The following is an 18,863-nucleotide window of genomic DNA, read 5'->3' as shown; positions in this document are numbered from 1 at the left end:
GCTCGACTGGTACACGGAAATTTTAGATAATTTTTAAAACGCAGTGGAAGAAGAATTAATTTTTGCTGATTTTGTGACGAAAGATGTCACCTGGGAATATGATACCAATCTGATACACAAACTGAAAGACGGTACAGGCTGCTAAAGGCCAGAAAAACTGAGAACGGCACCAAGATAATGCATTTTCTCACCGTTCCGCAAATGCACAAGCTTCTTTAGTTGACTGTGTCTTCATGTCCCCACCCACCTTATTCCCCCGATCTGGCACTGTTAGATTTTCATCTGTCACCTGCTATGAAGAGTTAACTTCGATAACAGCATTTCAAGACGGACGATGATGCAATTGTTCGTTATTGGTGTTCGTTTATTGGTGTGAGTTTCAGGACAAATCATGATATAAGATGATCAAATTGCAACACAGAATTAATGAGTGAATGGATATAGGGGGTGATTATGTGCAGAAATTGTAATGAGAAACTATAGCTCATACACAGGCTCAAAACTTCACATACAGAGAAACGATCAAAATTTTGCAGTTTCTGCTTTTTATAATATGGGGAACCGAACCTCAGAACATTTTGTGATTTTTCCACTTGGCCATTACACGGCCGGTTAATTAAAAAAATTATTGACTTTAGATATATCTTTATGGATCTTTTTACTTACATCTAATACGACGCAGAAATTCGATTTTATGATTCAGCGGAGTACATGCGCTTAATTGCTAGATACTTAAATAATACATCGGCAATATTTCTCATAATAAGTGTTGGTGAATCAGCTATAAATAGCCAACACAATCGATTCATCCGGAACCTGTAAGATCATAAAAAAAAAAAAAAAAAAAAAGCGTTCATCAATGACAAATCGAACCAATAAGGAGCTTCGAAATGCGGGAAGTTTATGATTTGGTATTGTATCACTCAGAGGCATCTAAATTTAACGTGAGAACAATAGTAAGCAAGCGATTTGCTGATCGTGCAGTTTCTCTGCTCGCGATAATTTAGATAGAGCTTCATATTCTTTTTTTCTCATAACGATATAAATAATAGATATGTAATTTTGAGCTGAAGCTTAAAAGACTAACGGGTTGTTATAAATTTTCTCAGCGTTAAAATTTCTTGATTGTTATGATTGCTATTAATTTTATTAAATGGCTTTGTGTTACAAATTTATGTGCCTTTTAAATACTTCTGTGATAAAAAAATCTGATGTGGACAACACATGACTTCCTTGTACGAAATATTAAATTATACGCATTTTTTTCTTGAATTTCATTTAAATTGATTGCATTGAATTAAATTTACTTCGTCGACAGCGCATAAACCACAATAGAATAAATGCACTCTTTAAAATTCACTATATTTGTTTACTATAACGATACTCTGAATGTACAAAATTTATATCATTTGAAGAATTATCTTATCGTTGCCACATGTTCTATTCAAATACTATAATAAAGCTAGAACGATGCATGAAAGAAATTAAGCAAACAAAACAAAAAAGAAACAGCTTTTCACAGACGATTGAGCATTTCTCATTCAATTAATTCAGTTCTCACTTCGCGACAAGGCAAAAATACATAAAAACTCAAAATATTCGTATTAAAAATTACGAATGATAATAAATGAAGGCGTTATTTTTGTTGTTGCGAAGCTTAGTCTCTCTAGATTGGCAACAAATCTACAATTCTGCTGTTTCAAATGTAAACAAATATGTCCGCCATGTTATTTAAAAATTAACCGCACTTAAACAGCTTTTAAATTGTTGATAATTGTACAAATAATGCTTCCAGAATTACGAAAGGCATAAAAACCTTAACCGGAAGATAAGAACAACATAATTCAATCATTTTTAAATCAAAAAATGTACAATTTACAAACATATAAGAGTAAAGAAACTGAGATCACTGTGCCGAGTAACAAAGTGGATATATATATAAATATAGTATTTATATACATTTGGTGCGGCCGATTGCAATTAAAATACGAGATGCACATTTTCATATTATAGCAATCCTATATACAAAATTTCAACGTTCTGAGGCTACTCGTTTTCGAGTTATGCGAGATACGTACGTACGCACGTACGTACATACATTCTTACAGACGCCACGAAAAATTCTCTTCAGAATTAATTTTTTAGTTTTTTTTTTTTTTTTTTTAGGAAAATAGCCTTTTATTCTGTCCTTACGTACAGATATCACGCAAAAATATCGTTAAATTGCATTCGATAGCGGTCAAAGTGGATATTTTCGTTGAAAAATGCTGCCTGAAGCTTTTCGCGATTACAATACTTCCTTTTTACTTCGTACAAGAGTTAAAAATTTTAAACGTAAATCACTCGGTAATGCTTAATGCGTTGTGAATAGCTAGCTTTGATGCCATGATATGTTTGTTATGTTAGACTGCTACGGCTAAATACGAGAGTTTCCCTTACCGAATGCCCCGTGATGGCATTTCCCTCTTCAGGAAGATAGACCTCGCATGCTTGCTACTAAAAGCAGATTCTAGGGTAATTCTTCTAGTGCAATCTAACAGTGAGATATCCGTGAATTTGAGCACTTGTTATTAAATGTTGCTCCAGATGTAACAAGCATCATATTTATTTTTCAAAATATTGTTTAAAATGTCACGTTAGGACATGCGCTGTTTTAAAAGCCAATAATTTCGTTTAAAATTAAAATATATGGCAAAAATGTATATGTTGGTTCACTTAAAATGGATGATTCACTTTTTAAGTAATATTCACGAGATGTTATCACCCTGTATTATTTTAAGGAAATTAAAATAATGAAGAATATACATGTATGTATGTATTTTCCTCGCGCTGTTGAAAAAACGACGGTACTTGAGCCATTAAAGTTTAAGTAACGTAGGCCTTCTCCCGAACCTGTACGTGAAAGGCCAAGTTTGAATTTCGAATTCGTTTCATTATTTTTTATTTCATATTTCATAAAACTTGAATTTTTAATAAAACGATTTTAAAGCGAATTAATTTTGTGGCAAAACTGCTTGACACAAAACATTTTTATCTACAGGGTGGGAGTTTGTTGCCATTCGGAAAGATATAAGTTATTTATCTTTCAATTTTAATTAACGAACTCTGCTCTGTGAAAGCAATGTGTTGCTGCGCCCGGAAATAAAAAATACTTTTTTCTCCACGCGCTTAGTGTGTTGCCATTTAGTAAAGCTTATGCTTTCAAATTTAATCTCGAAGGCTCCTAATTTAATTTGGCTAAATTAAGCGATTTAAACGCAATAAACACAGCTTTTAAGAATATTTTTCCTACTTTTTAATATGAATGGTTTAAATAAAGCTATAAAATCATGACATGTCTAATTAGCAATAATATTTAATATCGAGTTTAAACGTAAGTTTCCCGCCACCGCAAATATAGCTTGCGCAAAACAGTTCGCATTGGCGTTTTTAATCACATTTTATCAAACGATTTTTGGCATTTGAAAGGAAGAGACTTGCTTTAGAACACTGTGTTGTGAAATCTGTAAACAAATATCGTCATCATTAAGAACGGTGTCTGAAGTGGAACTATCACGCTACCAGATTAGAACCATCACTTACTTCCAGTTCTGTTGCAAAAAAGCAGCTATAGAATGTCACCAAATCCATGTGTACAGCTTTAGGTAGTTTCTTTCTTTTCGCCATCGACGGAACAGCTGGCCCAGTGGATCCCGTCGATGGAATTAAAAATAAATATATGAATAACTATAAATAAGGAGCTTAGTACTGTGTCCTCCGGGGATTGGCCACGAAACAAAGAACATTGAAATAAGGACCAGAACATGGAAAGAAGTTGCATAGTGGGGACTGTTTTAACTAAGCGGAACACTTTTCACTATTATGGTACATGTTAGGCATACTATTAATTAAGGATGTGCTATTAAGTAAATTATTATATGTACGGATCGGGCTGCTGACGGCATGGTGTCCAAGGAAAAAAGTCACTAGGCTGTCAGCAATGCTTTTAGCAATGGTAGTGCAGTCTCTAATGCGGCTGAGCGTATATTTATTCTTAATTATGTTCTTGAACCATGCCAGCATATTGATTGCGGTTGGTCTTTTAAATGTAAATTCCCTGTGTGCGAGTAGTCAAACAGATTGTAATCTGGGTCACCAGTACTGCCACAAATACATTGCATGTATCACTTACTAATGTTGTATCATATGACACTGTATGACTCTACGAAAAGTTCAAAAACAAGGACTATGACATTCAAGAAGTAGAGCGCTATGGCCAGCCTACTGATGTTGATGAGGCCCGCCTGCGAGAATTCATGGAAGAAGATGAGTATGCGACCTCTTGAGAGCTCTCTAATTAGTTAGATGTTAATGCCATGTGCAAAAGTCGCGGTATGCATAGCATAAAACTTGACGTACAAATTCAATAGCTAGGTCGCATTAGCTGACTCAAACAGATAAGGACAGACGTGTTCGGGCCTGCACTAATCTGCTCGAATATCAACGCAAGGAGAAACGTCTGAACCAGATTGTTACTTGTGATGAAAAGTGGATCTACTTTAGCACCACAGGCCGAAAAGGGTGTTGATAAGCGCCCTGTGAGCCCGTCGGCAGCGTCGCAAAGAGCAGTTTGCTTATCAAAATGTAATGCTTTGGTATCTGGTGGGATTGCCGTTGTATTATCCACAAAGAGTATCTCGAATAAGTAAAACCCTCGACAATAAGGTGTATAGCGAGATGCTAGGCGGTGTTTACGCTGCCCTCAAGGGAAAACATCGAACTGAGCTCCGGCACGAAAAGGTGTTCCATCAAGAAAATGCAGGACCACTGGTGTCTGCATTCGCCGACTGGACTCTTTACGGAGTTGAATGAGATCTTTTGTCACACACGTCCTATAACCCAGACATCGCTCTTATGGGCTTCTACCTTTTTTCACACCTTCGGCTACATCTTACTGGTGCTATCTTCCATTCTGCAGCAGACCTCCGAAATGAGACTGATCTATTTTTAGACTCGCGACCACCAAGGTTCTGGGACGAAGTCTCTGAAAAAATGCCAAAACGTTGGCAGAAAATCATAGATTTGGATGGTGATTACTACCCGCACTAAAAAGTATTGCTTTTATGTTTTTTAACTTTATTAAAAATGTTTTTTGACGAAAAACTTTCGTTACAGCTAGATATTTTTATGAAATGAAGTTAGATGTTCTCATTGAAATCATTGTATACATTTTCTTTTTTATAATAACTATTTTAAGCGATTGGATGAGCAAGGTTTTAAAAGTTTTTGAAGAAATAATATAGCAAATATAAGAATATGTATGGCAACCTCTAATTCTCTATCGGGAATCTTAAAGATATTGTAAATATTTTGTGATTTTTACTGTTGAATTGAAGTTAATGTGATGTAAATGCAAAGAACGGGATATTTAATAAATAAAGTTAACACGTATAAAAAATTAACAATAAAAGAGGACCAAAAATATATTTATTAGCCATTTCACTAAATGAACTGAACACTGATATGATGAACTGAGATAAGACTGAAAAAAATAGAAAAATGTGTTCCAATATTGTATGGGGAATTCTAAGCATATTCTGCTATACTGCTTTTAAAAATTTTGTGATTTTGTTGTTGAATTGTATGCGACGTAAGTTCGAAGAAAATGATGCTTATAATACAGCTAGAAAGAAAATAAATAAATAAATAAAAATTAGCAGGAGATAGTGCAAGAACAGACTGGTAGACTGCGAGCTCAGCGAGAAAGTAAAAGTCCTTAACAAACCCTTTTACCCCTGAAATCTGAAGCACTTCAACTTTGTTTTGTGTCACACCTTTCTAAATAAATAATATTTCTTGCATTTTTTGCAGTCAAATGGCTTTCGTTAAAATATTTTCGCTACATTTTGGTGTTATACGATATTTTTCAAAGTAAACCATTTAAAATGTCGCATTTTATTTAGTTGCGTTGTCAGTTTTCCAACTATGAAAATATACTGTAAAAGCTGCATCATAAAAATTCTTTTCGTGAACTTCACGAGTTCTCTTAAACTTATATCTAGAAGGTACGACTCTTTGAACTACTGAATATATACACTCTTTTGCAAAACTTCGAAGCACCAAGAAAGAGTTTTCGATCGTGACGAAATTTGGTATGCAAAAACATCTTGATCGAACTTGAAAATGATCAAAGTTTCAAGGCAAATGAACAGGAATTTCGATCATAGCGTGCATTTCTAGTGCGCAAGTCGCGAAGTATAAAACCAATAACAGAGGCAGAAAATTTATCTTCTTTTGTTGCTGCCATTGTAATTCCGTAAAGAATCAACTAAAGGTGACATTACGACGATATCGAAGACCTTACAGACAGGTGACAGAGGACGGGAACGCCTGTTGTTTAACAGAGGTAAACAGGCATATGTCCCGCATCGTCCACTATCCAGAGGCAACAACTCCCTGGAGCCGCACGAGGCCGCACCGAGAGTTTATATAAGATTTAAGAAAGGTTTACCAGGCCATACAGGGGCAATTGTTTGACATAAGTTAGTGGATTACATATGTGGTTGAGGTGACATACAAAGTACATTACATTAGTGAATAACACATAAAAACACAAAATAGAAAACAAATACACACACGAACGCAACCAAGTAAACACATAGAACACACTGAACACAGCGCATATGCACAGACCTTACAGACAACTGAACGACTTCGAACGTGGTCGCATTGTAGAAGTGCGTGAAGCTGTTGGTCATACTGAGCAATAGGCCGCTACCTGTAGCGTACAGACACTGCTGTGCAAAGATGTTGGCAGCAATGGTTCCTACAAGGAAATTGTTGATGAAATGGAGGCTCTGGAATGTCAAGGAGCACAAATGCGAGGCAAGATAGGATGATCGTTCACCAGGCCCGAACCTCTCCAATGGTATCATTGTAGACTATTCAACGCACTACAACCACGTCTATACCTCCTGTAGTACCGTCTCGCATCTCACGGCGCTTGTTTGAGGCGGGGTTGCGTCCACAGAGGCCTTTAGGACGTTTGCCTTTGACCCCAAAACATCGGGGGAGTCGTCTGGAGTGGTGTCGCAGCCGATCATCATGGCTGCCATCACACTGGCATCCTATACTGTTCAGCGATGAATCCCGCTTCACTCTTGAAGCAGATGGCCACCGTGCTTGTGTCTGGAGAGAACGGAGCCAGCGGTTCCAATCAGCCTTTGTTTTACAAAGGCATACAGCCATAACCCCAGGTTTGATGATGTGAGGCGCTATTTCTTATGACAGCAGGTCATCTTTAGTCATTCTGCGTACATCTTTAACAGTTCAAAGACATATTGATACCATCCTGCGGCCAGTTGCTACCAGGCCACATATCGCTCGCATATCTCCGGACTGTCTCTGTGCGCTTGATACTCTTCCTTGGCTAGCAAGATCACTAGACCTTTCACCAATTGAGCATGTCTGGGGCATGGTAGGCCGCCAGATTCGTGCACCACAAAATATCGCAGATCTGGAGCAATAACAGAATGAATGCCTGGCAGAATGTGTCACAGGATGACATTAGGAACCTCTACTACTCCTTGCCTCGACGAATTCAAGCATGCATTGCCTCCAGGGGCGGTTCATTGGTTTGAACACTCAATGGGTGATTGTGAGCCGTGAACAGGTACTTTGACCTTGATTTTGTAATTATTTTATTATCTGTGTATGAGCTATACACATATTCATTTTCATCAAAAACAATTACTTTCTTCATGGTGCTTCTAGTTTTTTGCAAAAGAGTGTAATTTGAATAAAATACATATAATGATTTTAATGACACCAGATAACGTAATTTCACGGCTCTAGATAGAAATTAATAATAACTGAAAATAATCTGTGTTTGTATCTTTTATATTGCTTAATTTATTGATGAATAACAGAATAAATTTGAAAGCTAAGTTAAATAAGCTTTGCTGGATAACAACACACAGTCACGGAGAAGATAAAAACAATTTAATTAGAGAAGTGGTAATATATTTCTTTCAAATAGTTGAATCTGTTGATTGAATTTTAGAAACAAATATATTGTATTTTCGCGAGTGGCAAGATCAGCTTTTAAATTGCTGAGTTCTAAAATTCACCCGAAATATGCAATAGTAATAATAATAATAATAATAATAATAATTCGAAATTAAAAATTCGAACTTCAAGCTGCACACGTGCGCGAAGAAGACTGTCCGGAGTGTTCAAAATTTAGTGGTTGTATTTGCCACATTCCTCCACAATGCGATTAAGGTCGAAAGATAAATACTCTACGGTGCATTTTGCCGAGTGGCAACACTTATATTTTGTATCACCGAGTTTTCTGATTAAATTTGAAGTAGAAATATTAACTCTTAGAGAGAGAGAGAGAGAGGGGGGAAAAAATACGACGCACCAAGAAGGAGTTTTCCGAATGGGACGAAAATCGGTAGAAGTGATGTACATGTGCAGAAAAACAAATGATAACAGTCTGAGAAAAATTGTTTGATTTATTGAAGTGATAAAGCTTCCTTATGCAAGCAGTTATTCGGCTTGGCATACATTGATAGAGGTTGCGGATGTCCTCGTGAGAGATATCGTGCCAAATTCTGTCCAACTGGCGCGTTAGATCGTCAACATCCCGAGCTGGTTGAAGGGCCCTGCCCACAATGCTCCAAACGTGCTCAATAAGAGAGAGACCCGGCGACCTTGCTGGCCAAGGTAATGTTCGACAAGCAGTAGAAACATGTGCAGTGTGGGTGCGGGCATTATCTTGCTGAAATGTAAGACCAGGGTGTCGTGACATGAAGGGCAACACAACCGGCCTTAGAACTTCGTCGACGTACCGCTGTGCTGTAAGGTTGCGACGGAGGACAACCAAAGGGGTCCTACTATGAAATGAAACGGCACCCTAGACCATCACTCCTAGTGTCGGCCTGTCTGCCGGAAGACAGTCAGGTTGGTATCACACCACTGTCCAGGGCGTCTCCAGACTCGCCTTCGCTGGTCATCGGGGCTCAGTTCAAAGCGGGACTCATCACTGAAGACTATTCTACCCCAGTCAGTGACATTCCAGTGCGAATGAGCCCGACGTATAAAAGTGTATATTATGCTTAAAGCTAATCAAAATTCAGGACTTGTCCCGCACGACTTCAGACATTTACTTATTACTTTATTTATTTTGCTCAAAGAAAGTTCTAATACCTGGTTGTATCGAACGTTTTCTGCCAAAAAACGTTCTTAATAAAGTCAGAGGGAGGAAAAAAACATGAAAGCACTACTTTAAATGCGAGTAGTAAGAGAAGTAATCACCACCCAAATCTATGATTTTCTGCCAATGTTTTGGTAGTTTTTCAAAGCCTTCGACACAGAGACTTGGCGCCCGCGAATCCAAAAATAGACCAACCTCATTTCGGACGTCTTGTGAAAAATAGAAGATAGTACCAGCAAGATGTAGCTGCAGGTGTGAAAAAAAAGGTAGAGTCCAAAGGAGCAATGTCAGGGCTATATAGTGGATGTGGCAAAAGATCCTATTCGACTCCTTAAAGAAGATCATCAGGATCAGTTAGCCCGTGAATGCAAACACATGTGGTCTTGCATTAAATAATGAAACATTAACTTTTTGCACCGGAAACTCATTTTGACGTTTTTCCTTGATAACAGCGTCAACAAGAGCTAGTATCTCGCTGTACATCATACTGTCTAGGGTTTTCAGTGTTCGAAAGCAAGTCTTTCTTTCAAATACTAAAAATCGTTTTAAACATGACAACGCGAACTGTTTGCGCAGACGATATTTGCGGTGGCGGAAAATTTTCCTTAAAACCCAGTAATTCTATTTATAGTTTGTGACAGATGCCAGGTCACTCCGAAATTTTTGGGATACATATAGGTTTTTAAAGTTATACTTAAAAAAATTTAGGATTGTTCAAATTAGTCTCCTCCAGCATCAGTGCACTTATGTAGGCAAATTTTTCAAAGATTAAATGCCTCAAGCCATTCATTTCTTGGAATCGATGAAAAAAATCTGATGTGTACACTACATGACTTCCTTGTATGGAATATTAAATTATATGCATTTTTTCTTGCATTTCATTTAAACTTATTGGATTGAATTAAATCTACTTCGCCGACAGCGCATAAACCAAGAATAAATGCATTCTTTAACATTCACTCTATTTGTTTACCATAGCGACACTCTGATGCTAGGCTCACTTAACAGTATTATATTTCGTTCATATTATAACTCAGAATACACAAAATTTATATCATTTAAATTATCTAATCGTTGCCACATGTTCTATTCAAATACTGTAATAAAGCTAGGACGATGTATAAAAGAAATTAAGAAAACAGAACAAAAAAGAAAATGTTTTTCACAGACGATTGAGTATTTCGCATTCAATTAATTCAATTCTTTAAAAATCAGTTAATTCAGTTAAATCTTAAACACTTATTTTCTCGAAAAAATTCCAGAAAGGATTAAGCATGATTTAATTCGCAATAATAAATGAATGCGTTATCTTTGTTGTGCCGAAGCTAAGTTTCTCTAGATATGCAACAGATCCACTATTCTGCTGTTTCAAATGTAAACAAGCAATGGACGCCATCAAAAACATTATTAGGCTTAGCGGCACTTAAACAACTTTAAAATTGTTGCTAATTCTAAAAATATCGTATACAGATTTACTAAAGGCATAAAAGTCATAACCGGAAGATAAGAACAACATAATTCAATCATTTTTAAAGCAAAAATGCACAATTTACAAACATTAAAGAAACTGAGATCACTGAGCTGGTTAACAGAGTGGATATATATATAAATATATTTATATACGTTAGGTGCAGCCGATTGCAACCAAAATACGAGGTGCACATCTACATGTTATAGCAGTCTTACATACAAAATTTTAACTTTCTGAGGCTACTCGTTTTTGAGTTATGCGAGATACGTACGTACGTACATACGTTCGTACAGACGCCACGAAAATTTCTCTTCAGAATTAATTTTAAAGCAGTTTTTGGAGGAAAAGAGTCTTTTATTCTGTCCTTACGTACAGATATCATGCAAAAACATCGTTAAATTGCATTCGATAGCGGTCAAATTGGATATTTTTGTTGAAATATTATGCCTGAAACTTTTCGCGATTACAATAATTCGCGTACAAAGAAGTAAAAATGCATTTCTAACCACATCAATCTTAGTTTCAGAAAGAAAACGACTTCCACGTAAGCTCTTTTTTAGATAAAAAAATAACCGAAAGTCAAATATCTAGATCGAATGAATAGGGTCCATGTTCTATCACTTTGAAGTGCTTTTATTTAAGAAACTCAACTGTCAATCTTGCTGAACGAGAAGATGCCTTGAAGCAGTAGTCAAGTTTAATATTCACTTCTTGAAGAATTTCTGGAAGATACTTAGTGGTGCACCAGTTAGCTTAGACTGTCTTCTGTCCTTCCAGCTTGATGGCTTTGACAAGTTCTGTACTTCTGAAGAAAACGGCATACATTACTTTTTTCATGGCACGTTATATTTTCACTATTGTGGTCGTGAGATCATCTTCAAAGACCTATATTTTACTTTCTTGCCGTATTGGAATGTCAAAAAATAGCATGTACGTTTCATTATCAGTTACGATTTTAGAAATTGCAATGGCCACCATCGTTAAGCAACTTAAGTGTTTCTTTGCTGATTCTGACACGCCCTCTTTTTTGGTGCTCATTTAAATTACGAGAACCCAATGGCAAGCTAGTTTTTTCATACACAATTATTCATGAATAATTTTAAGTATGGCGGCGGACCCATCCTTCTGTATCATTTGATAGGTGCAACGATTATTATAGATTAACATTTCGGCACGGCAGACACAATATCCGGGATTACTGCTGACAATGGTCTTTTTGTGTGTTCTTCATCCTGAAGAGAATTGCGACCTTTGTGAAATTCCGTAAACCATCTGCAATAAGCCTTCATTTCCAAATGCTTGCTGTAGACGTTCAACATCTACAGTTTTATTTAATCTCACTTTACAATCAAAGAAAATCATAAAGCGATAATTTTTTCATTTCAACTTCATTCTTACATCTAAGATTTATTCTACGCTAAACTACTTGAAATTGGCCAATGAAAATTTGTCTGCTAGGTTAAAATAGGCCATTTTTCAAATCTAACTATTATTTTTTTTTCTGCCACTTATCATTTGTGAGTATCTAAAAAAATTCAGAGTGACCTCCGTACAACATGTGATGAATTCTCATATTATTTTTCTTCTCCAGGTAACCCTTTAATATGCGACGCTGAACAGATGGACATGTACCTTGAATTGCAGAATCTGGATATCGAAGTGGACGGACGACCAATATGTAATACAGAACCGTACCGCATGTGAGCTGGATAGTTCTGAATGGTGACTGCTGCAGCTGCAATCTAGTGAGCTGCGACATGTTTCAAACAATGGAATATGAAACGGGTATTAATCTATAATTTAATGTGTGCGATCAGTATTGAAGAACTTCAGATCCATATTGCACCAGAGCTTTGATCGTTCATTCATTGGATTTATTGAAATAACGATTGAATATTTAATTTGTTGTCATATTTTGTAGGTACTGAAATGCATTTATTGTAGAGTACAAACTATTCATATCAAGAACATGTGTTTGTATTTAAGTTATTCTTAATGAATTATGCATCATATTGTAATGATCATCTAGAAATATCAGAACTGAAACTATAGTATAGCGCAATGCAATGAAAACTCAAAGAAAGCTAAAATCAATACAAGCTTTGTTACAAGCTTCTAAAACATATAGTACTAACACTTTATTAACGTTATTTATAAAAAATGAAAAGTTAAATTTAATCGTAAGTAGTAATATTGAAATATGAAACATAAATACGTACAGTAAATTAGCTGTTATGAAAAACTTTTAAATATTAAATTCTAAACTAACTGCAGTTAATAGTTGACTATATAATTTGTTTAAATATAAACTTCTAAATTAACTGTAGTGTGTCTAAATATTAAATTCTAAATTAATTGTAATTCCATTAAATAAGCTCCTGAGAAATATATTATTTCAGGATAATTAGTATACTAAATTCTCTTAAAATATATAAATATATAATGATCTTCTTTAATATAAATAAGCCGTTTGTTTTCAAAAAGATTATTCAAAATGTTTTTCTTAAAAAATATAGTGCATTCAAAAATTTCTGAAATCGAACTCGCACAAGTATTCGGACATTTCTAACAAACAGTTTCTATTTAATAAAATCATAAGGAGACATTTGCTCCATTTGCACTGACCTGGATTTAAGTTATTTCTCATGTGCGAATGTTCCGTTTTGTCCCATTCCTTCGTAATAATTGCTTTTAATAAAAATTTCTAATAGTTTTCTTGCTGATGCTTTCATATTTCCACTAAGAGTACTTTTATATTTATAATTATTCACATTATTTTCTATATAAATTAGATTTCCAATCCCAGAAGCAGCGAAGCATTCCCAAATTATTATGCCTTAACCTTGTTGTGTAATAGTAGGCAGTATGTTATTCGGATTCAGTTCTTCATTTTGCTTTCGCCACTGAGCAATTCGTCCATCCCACCCAAATATATTAAATTTTGTCTTGTCTGCAAATATAACAAATCTTTGCAGTCGTATAGATTTTTGCGAATGGAAGGGAATTTTCCTAGTTTCCTTTTTAACGAAGAATTTCCTTCTTGCGTATCATTTATTGTAGCTATTTGCTTTAATAATTGTTGTGATAGTTTCGATGTAAGGTTTTATTGAAAACCGTTCTTCTAAATTAGCTGCAAGTGCCCCATAAGTAACAGATCATAATTTGACGCGCCTTAACATCTAACAGACTCGGCATGAAAAAAAAAAAAAACAGATGACCTATTTTATAATACAAGCATTATTTAACATCACTTTTCCATTGTGTAATCAACTTGTTTCTCATCAGCATCAGAACAGGCCCTTAGTTGCAAAGACATATTTTCACGTGGGTTTGCACACACTCATGAGGAATAGCAAGAAATTCCTCAATGACATCCTTCAAGTCTTGTAGTAGGGTGGTTGGTGTTGGGGGAATACATTTTATCCTTTAAATATTCCCACAGGAAATAGTTTGGTGGGGTGAAGTCAGAAGAACAAGCAGGCTATTCAACTGACTCCGACGTCCAATCCAACATCCGGGGAATGTCCGATCCAACCAACTCCATATGTTAGTGCATAATGAGGGCGAGTTTCATCTTGAACTATCCATCCCTCCATCTACAACAACTGATCGAATTGGTCTCTCTGTTAAACAGAGTATAGGGTAAAAAATTGTCCCAATGAGCTCCAGATTATTCTCCCTATTTATGCTATCTTCAGTGAAGAAAATGCCATTGCCACCTAGGTACATAACATCTCCTCAGAACTTTCATCACCGTCATCGTACTCGACTACCACATTTGGATTCGATTTACACCAGTAAACACATTGCGTCTGTTAACACTTAACAGGTGAAACTGGGCTTCATCATTCCACACATATGCCCTCTTCCAAGTGTGGGTTTTAATCCAACATGGTGAGCCACTGTTTAGCAAACTGCAGGCTGTAATCGAGTTTATCTTCATTCAGTCTATTCATGAGTCTCGAATGATAGGGTTTTAACATTCGCTGTAATTCGCTGGCAACTGCCAATGTTGTGGACTGATAGCGTATTCGAATTGTGGGATGAACTAGCACCTGCTGCAGCCGCTCCTTACTCTCAGCCGTGTTTAAAGATCTTGGTCGAAAGGTCATTGCAATGTGACACCTCTGCTACATGCTGAAAGTTAAACCTGTCAGAAAATGCATTACTGCTAGAAGTTACGGCGATTCAAACCATGGTCTGCTACTTATGAGTCACTCTGTACTATTTTTTTTTACATGTTTCATTGGATATATCTCCAATTTCTTCGCCTTAGCTTGGAATATAGTTCAGACTTCAGGGCATTTTGGACATTTCTATGAAGTTGCCATCATTTTAATGCAAAAATAAATAAATAAATAAAATAAAATAAAAAAATAAAAATAGTTGAATGCTTTTCATCGTAGATTTTGTTGTACTATTTTGAATACTTTGACCATTTTAAAATGAGAAATAGTTGAATTTGGGCTGAACGTGTCGTTATTTCGCATCGTCTTGCCATGTACGCTTTAGATATGAAACTGTTAACATATTTTGCTGAAAACGTAATGATTTCCAAACGCAGACGATAATTCTTGTGCAGTAGTTACATTTGAAACAAAAAAATAGAACTAAAAAATTCGCCTGCCAAAAAATTCTCAACAAAATTTTCCAGTGTTTGCCTTATTATGATAGACACTGACTAACACGAGGAACAGTTTGATGATATTTATTTTATAGTAAGCCAGGGTTAAAATAAAGAAAATATGTATTAGGTTGAAGTCTATGATAGTAGTAATATTTAGAATAAGGTGTGTGCAAATAAATTTCAAACAAACAAGCGTACGAAAATAAATGTGAGCCATTGTATGTGTTTCCGTTCAGAAACTGTTTACTCCCTTAAAATCCTCATTTTAACCGCCGTTTAGTCAATCGGAATCAAACTCAGATTTTGTTTTAGCTACTGTTCAAAACGAAACTTTCAGATTAATTAATTTTTTGTACATTTTTTCTGCTGCTTGAATTTAATCTTTAAATTGTAAATCTTACAGATTTTGCATATTTATTATTTTAAATAACACCCGAAGGACGTGTATGTTTTTGTCAATGACTTAAAAAGCAACTTTCGGACTTTTATATGTATATGTTGTATATTTGCGTTTATTACATTGTAAATATTTGTAAAGAACCTTGTGGTCTATGCATCCTTCATAAATTCATTTATTTATTTCAGCTGCCATTAAACTCATTTGATTCTTGTATTAAAATTTGTATTATAAATAATAAAAGAATTTTTACAGGCTGAAGTCATATAGTCTAAGTCATTATTAGTAAAATAAAATGTGTTGACGTTGTGTGCTATAGACCTTAAAAAAAGCTTTTTTAAAACTAAGACTTACATATATATTGTAGAGGCATTAGGTATTTTGGAAAAGCCGGAGAGATGAAAAATGAACAACGCCTTCACCGGGAATCGAACCGCGGACCTCTGGATTACCGGCCCAGCGTGCAGAAGCACTACACCACGAAGGACGCTAGGAAAGTGGGAGAAATACATTATATACTCTCCTTTTTAAAGGGCGACTAGGGTTTTAGGGAACCTAGTCGCCAAATCCTGGGTGCGGAGAATCATCATCCACAACCCTTTTAGTTAGGGCGCCACTTGTGGAGTCATTACGTTAATTGGAAGCAGAAAAGATAAATATGCAACCGCCTTCGCCTGGAATCAAACCACGGACCTAATTATATATAACCTATATAAACTAAATTATATATAACTTTTTTTGCATTAGTTCTGTAATAAACATAAACAGAACTAATGCAGAAATTTTGATTATCATCATGATGCCATCGGTTTTTCTATTAGCATATGCACTGCTATAAAATTTTGATGAGCTCCAGTCGATTAACAAAACGATTAAGATACGATTACCGTAAACATAAGATAACGAATTCGCAATTTTCGTTTTGATGAAATTTTGACTACACGTGTTTGAGGGCACAGAATTCACATGTTAATGGATTAGAAATTTCTGATCTTTAAGCCAAAGTTCATTACATACAAGATAGTTTTAAGAAACTAGGTTTTACTGCTTAGTTTTTCTATCTGTTTTGGAGTAAGAAAATATTAATCATAGTACAAATCAAGGGTTTCAAGGGTTGCCAGAATCTGTAGCTCAGTTTTGCATCTTTCTTTACAGGTCCTATTTTTACACATAGAAAATCGAATTTCCTTTTTTGTTGATAATTTTAATAATAGCGAAAACATATGTGCCACACAACAAATTCAACTAAAATCTTTGTAGAGTCAAGCAAGAGACGTGGAAAAGGCGCAATGCCCTCGCCTTAATTCGAGCGCTAGACCTCTCGAATACGCGTCGTGTATGCTTCCAGTTACACCACGAAGGCATGCGGAAAGGAAAGAGAAAATACCTTATGTACTCCCTTTTTTAAGGTAATTTTTCTATGGTAAAAATCCTGGTAGTGACGAACGTATCATCCACCACTCTTAATTCGAACGCCACTTGTAGAGTCATTAGGAATTTTTGATGCTGGAGAGGTGAAAAGTGTACTGTGCTCTTACCGGGATTGGAACTCCGGACCTCCCGAATAAGCGTCGAGTGTACTTCCAGTTACACCACGAAGGCATGCGGAAAGGAAGGATAAAATACCTTATATATTCCCTTTTTCAAAGGATGACTGAGGATTAAGGGACTCAATCGCCATATCCTGGTGGTGACGAATTAACGTCCACCCCCTTTTACTTCGGGCGCCACTTGTAGAATCATTAGATTTTTTTTAAAGAAGAAGGGGACGCGAAAAATGTGCAATGCCCTCGCTATAACTTGAACCCTGGACCTCTGGAATACGCGTCGAGTATGTTTCCAATTACATCACGAAAGCATATGGAAAGGAGGAGAAAATAACTTATAATTTTATAAACTTTTTATTTCACAGCTATTTATTTCAAATTTATAGAAAAACAGGTCGATCTATAATATAGTAACATTTCGTAGTAAAAACCCAGAAACATATACAAAACAAAGTACTTGTCTCTACAGAGTTTAACAAATATTTAAGAGACAGAATGTACCTTGTCCAAAAATACCATAAAAACAATTCCTTAGAAAATCAAGGATAATTTTTAGAAAAAACTCCATTTACATTCTAGAAATTCTCCATCTTTTCCTTAAAAATAGTTTTCAATCACGAGAATTAGCTCTAATTCTTAATATTAATTTTTTTGTTATCAACAATTTTTTGGAAACTTTTTATGAATAAATTATATTGATGTTGGAATACATCTGTTTCTTTAGACTTAGTTTATAGAATAGTAAATTTAATTTTAATTTTATTTTATTTCTGACAGAATCTTTTAATAAATAAATTGTATTGATGCTGTATTGCAAATATGTGTTAGGCATAATACTTTCCCACACAAATAGGCTTTTATAAACAGCAAATCGTAACTGAAAAAAATTTGAAAGATTTCAGATTTAACGGTCGTCTAAAGGATTTATTGAGGTTTTTGCCTTTTTAGTCACAGTCTACCAGTCTGCTCTGGCATTCACTCCTATTGATCATTTTTAGCCCAAAGGTGCAATTTGCCCAGAAGAGTTATTAATTTCGTTTATGAATTTTGCGTTAGTTCACGATAAACGGCGCTTCATTTTTCAAATTGTTGCCACCAAATATTAGAGTTGTGCGTTATATTTAAAGAAATTAAATAACGAATTATCTGCATGAATGTATGTTTCTCGCACTGGGAAGAACAACGGCACCTAGAGACATCAAATTTGAATAATGTGGTCCTCCACTCGAATATGGGCATCCGGAAGCTCAAATTTGGTATTTATTTTATTATCTATTTCATAAAACTTAACGATTTCAAAGTGAGCAATGGCAACAATCTAAGAAAAAACAAATCATTTTTATCTCCCGCTCGCGAGACTGTGTATCGGAAATTCTAAAGATAAGTCCATTTAAAAATTATTTTTCCATATTTCTGTTGAATTGAATTTTATGGTTTAAGTGTGAAGAACATGACATTTAATAAATAAAGGTAACACACGAAACCTTAAACAAACGCCCCTTTGGGAGTACTATAAAATCTGAAAGCTTTCAGTTTTTTTTTTTTTTTTTTTTTTTTTTTTTGTTGTTGTTGTTGTTGTTGTTGCTGTTGTTGTGTGTGTGTCTTTTTAGCTTTTATTAATT

General features: G+C 35.3%; 1 protein-coding gene across 1 annotated transcript in view; it reads left to right on the top strand.

Annotated features, from left to right (window-relative positions):
* The window catches only part of LOC118185527 (uncharacterized), a 36,609-nt gene extending 20,654 nt beyond the window's left edge, over positions 1–15,955 (top strand). Inside the window, exon 2 of the mRNA XM_035355398.2 lies at positions 12,262–15,955. Coding sequence (XP_035211289.2) covers positions 12,262–12,374 — 113 coding nt within the window. The 3' untranslated portion in view covers positions 12,375–15,955. The remainder of the gene's footprint in view (positions 1–12,261) is intronic.
* The last annotated feature ends 2,908 nt before the right edge of the window (positions 15,956–18,863 follow it).

Source organism: Stegodyphus dumicola, chromosome 9 (genome assembly GCF_044657685.1).
Source record: "Stegodyphus dumicola isolate Sdum_Otavi_A_Nest chromosome 9, ASM4465768v1".
NCBI classification, from domain to species: domain Eukaryota; kingdom Metazoa; phylum Arthropoda; class Arachnida; order Araneae; family Eresidae; genus Stegodyphus; species Stegodyphus dumicola.
This window is presented reverse-complemented; position numbering and strand designations above follow the sequence as displayed.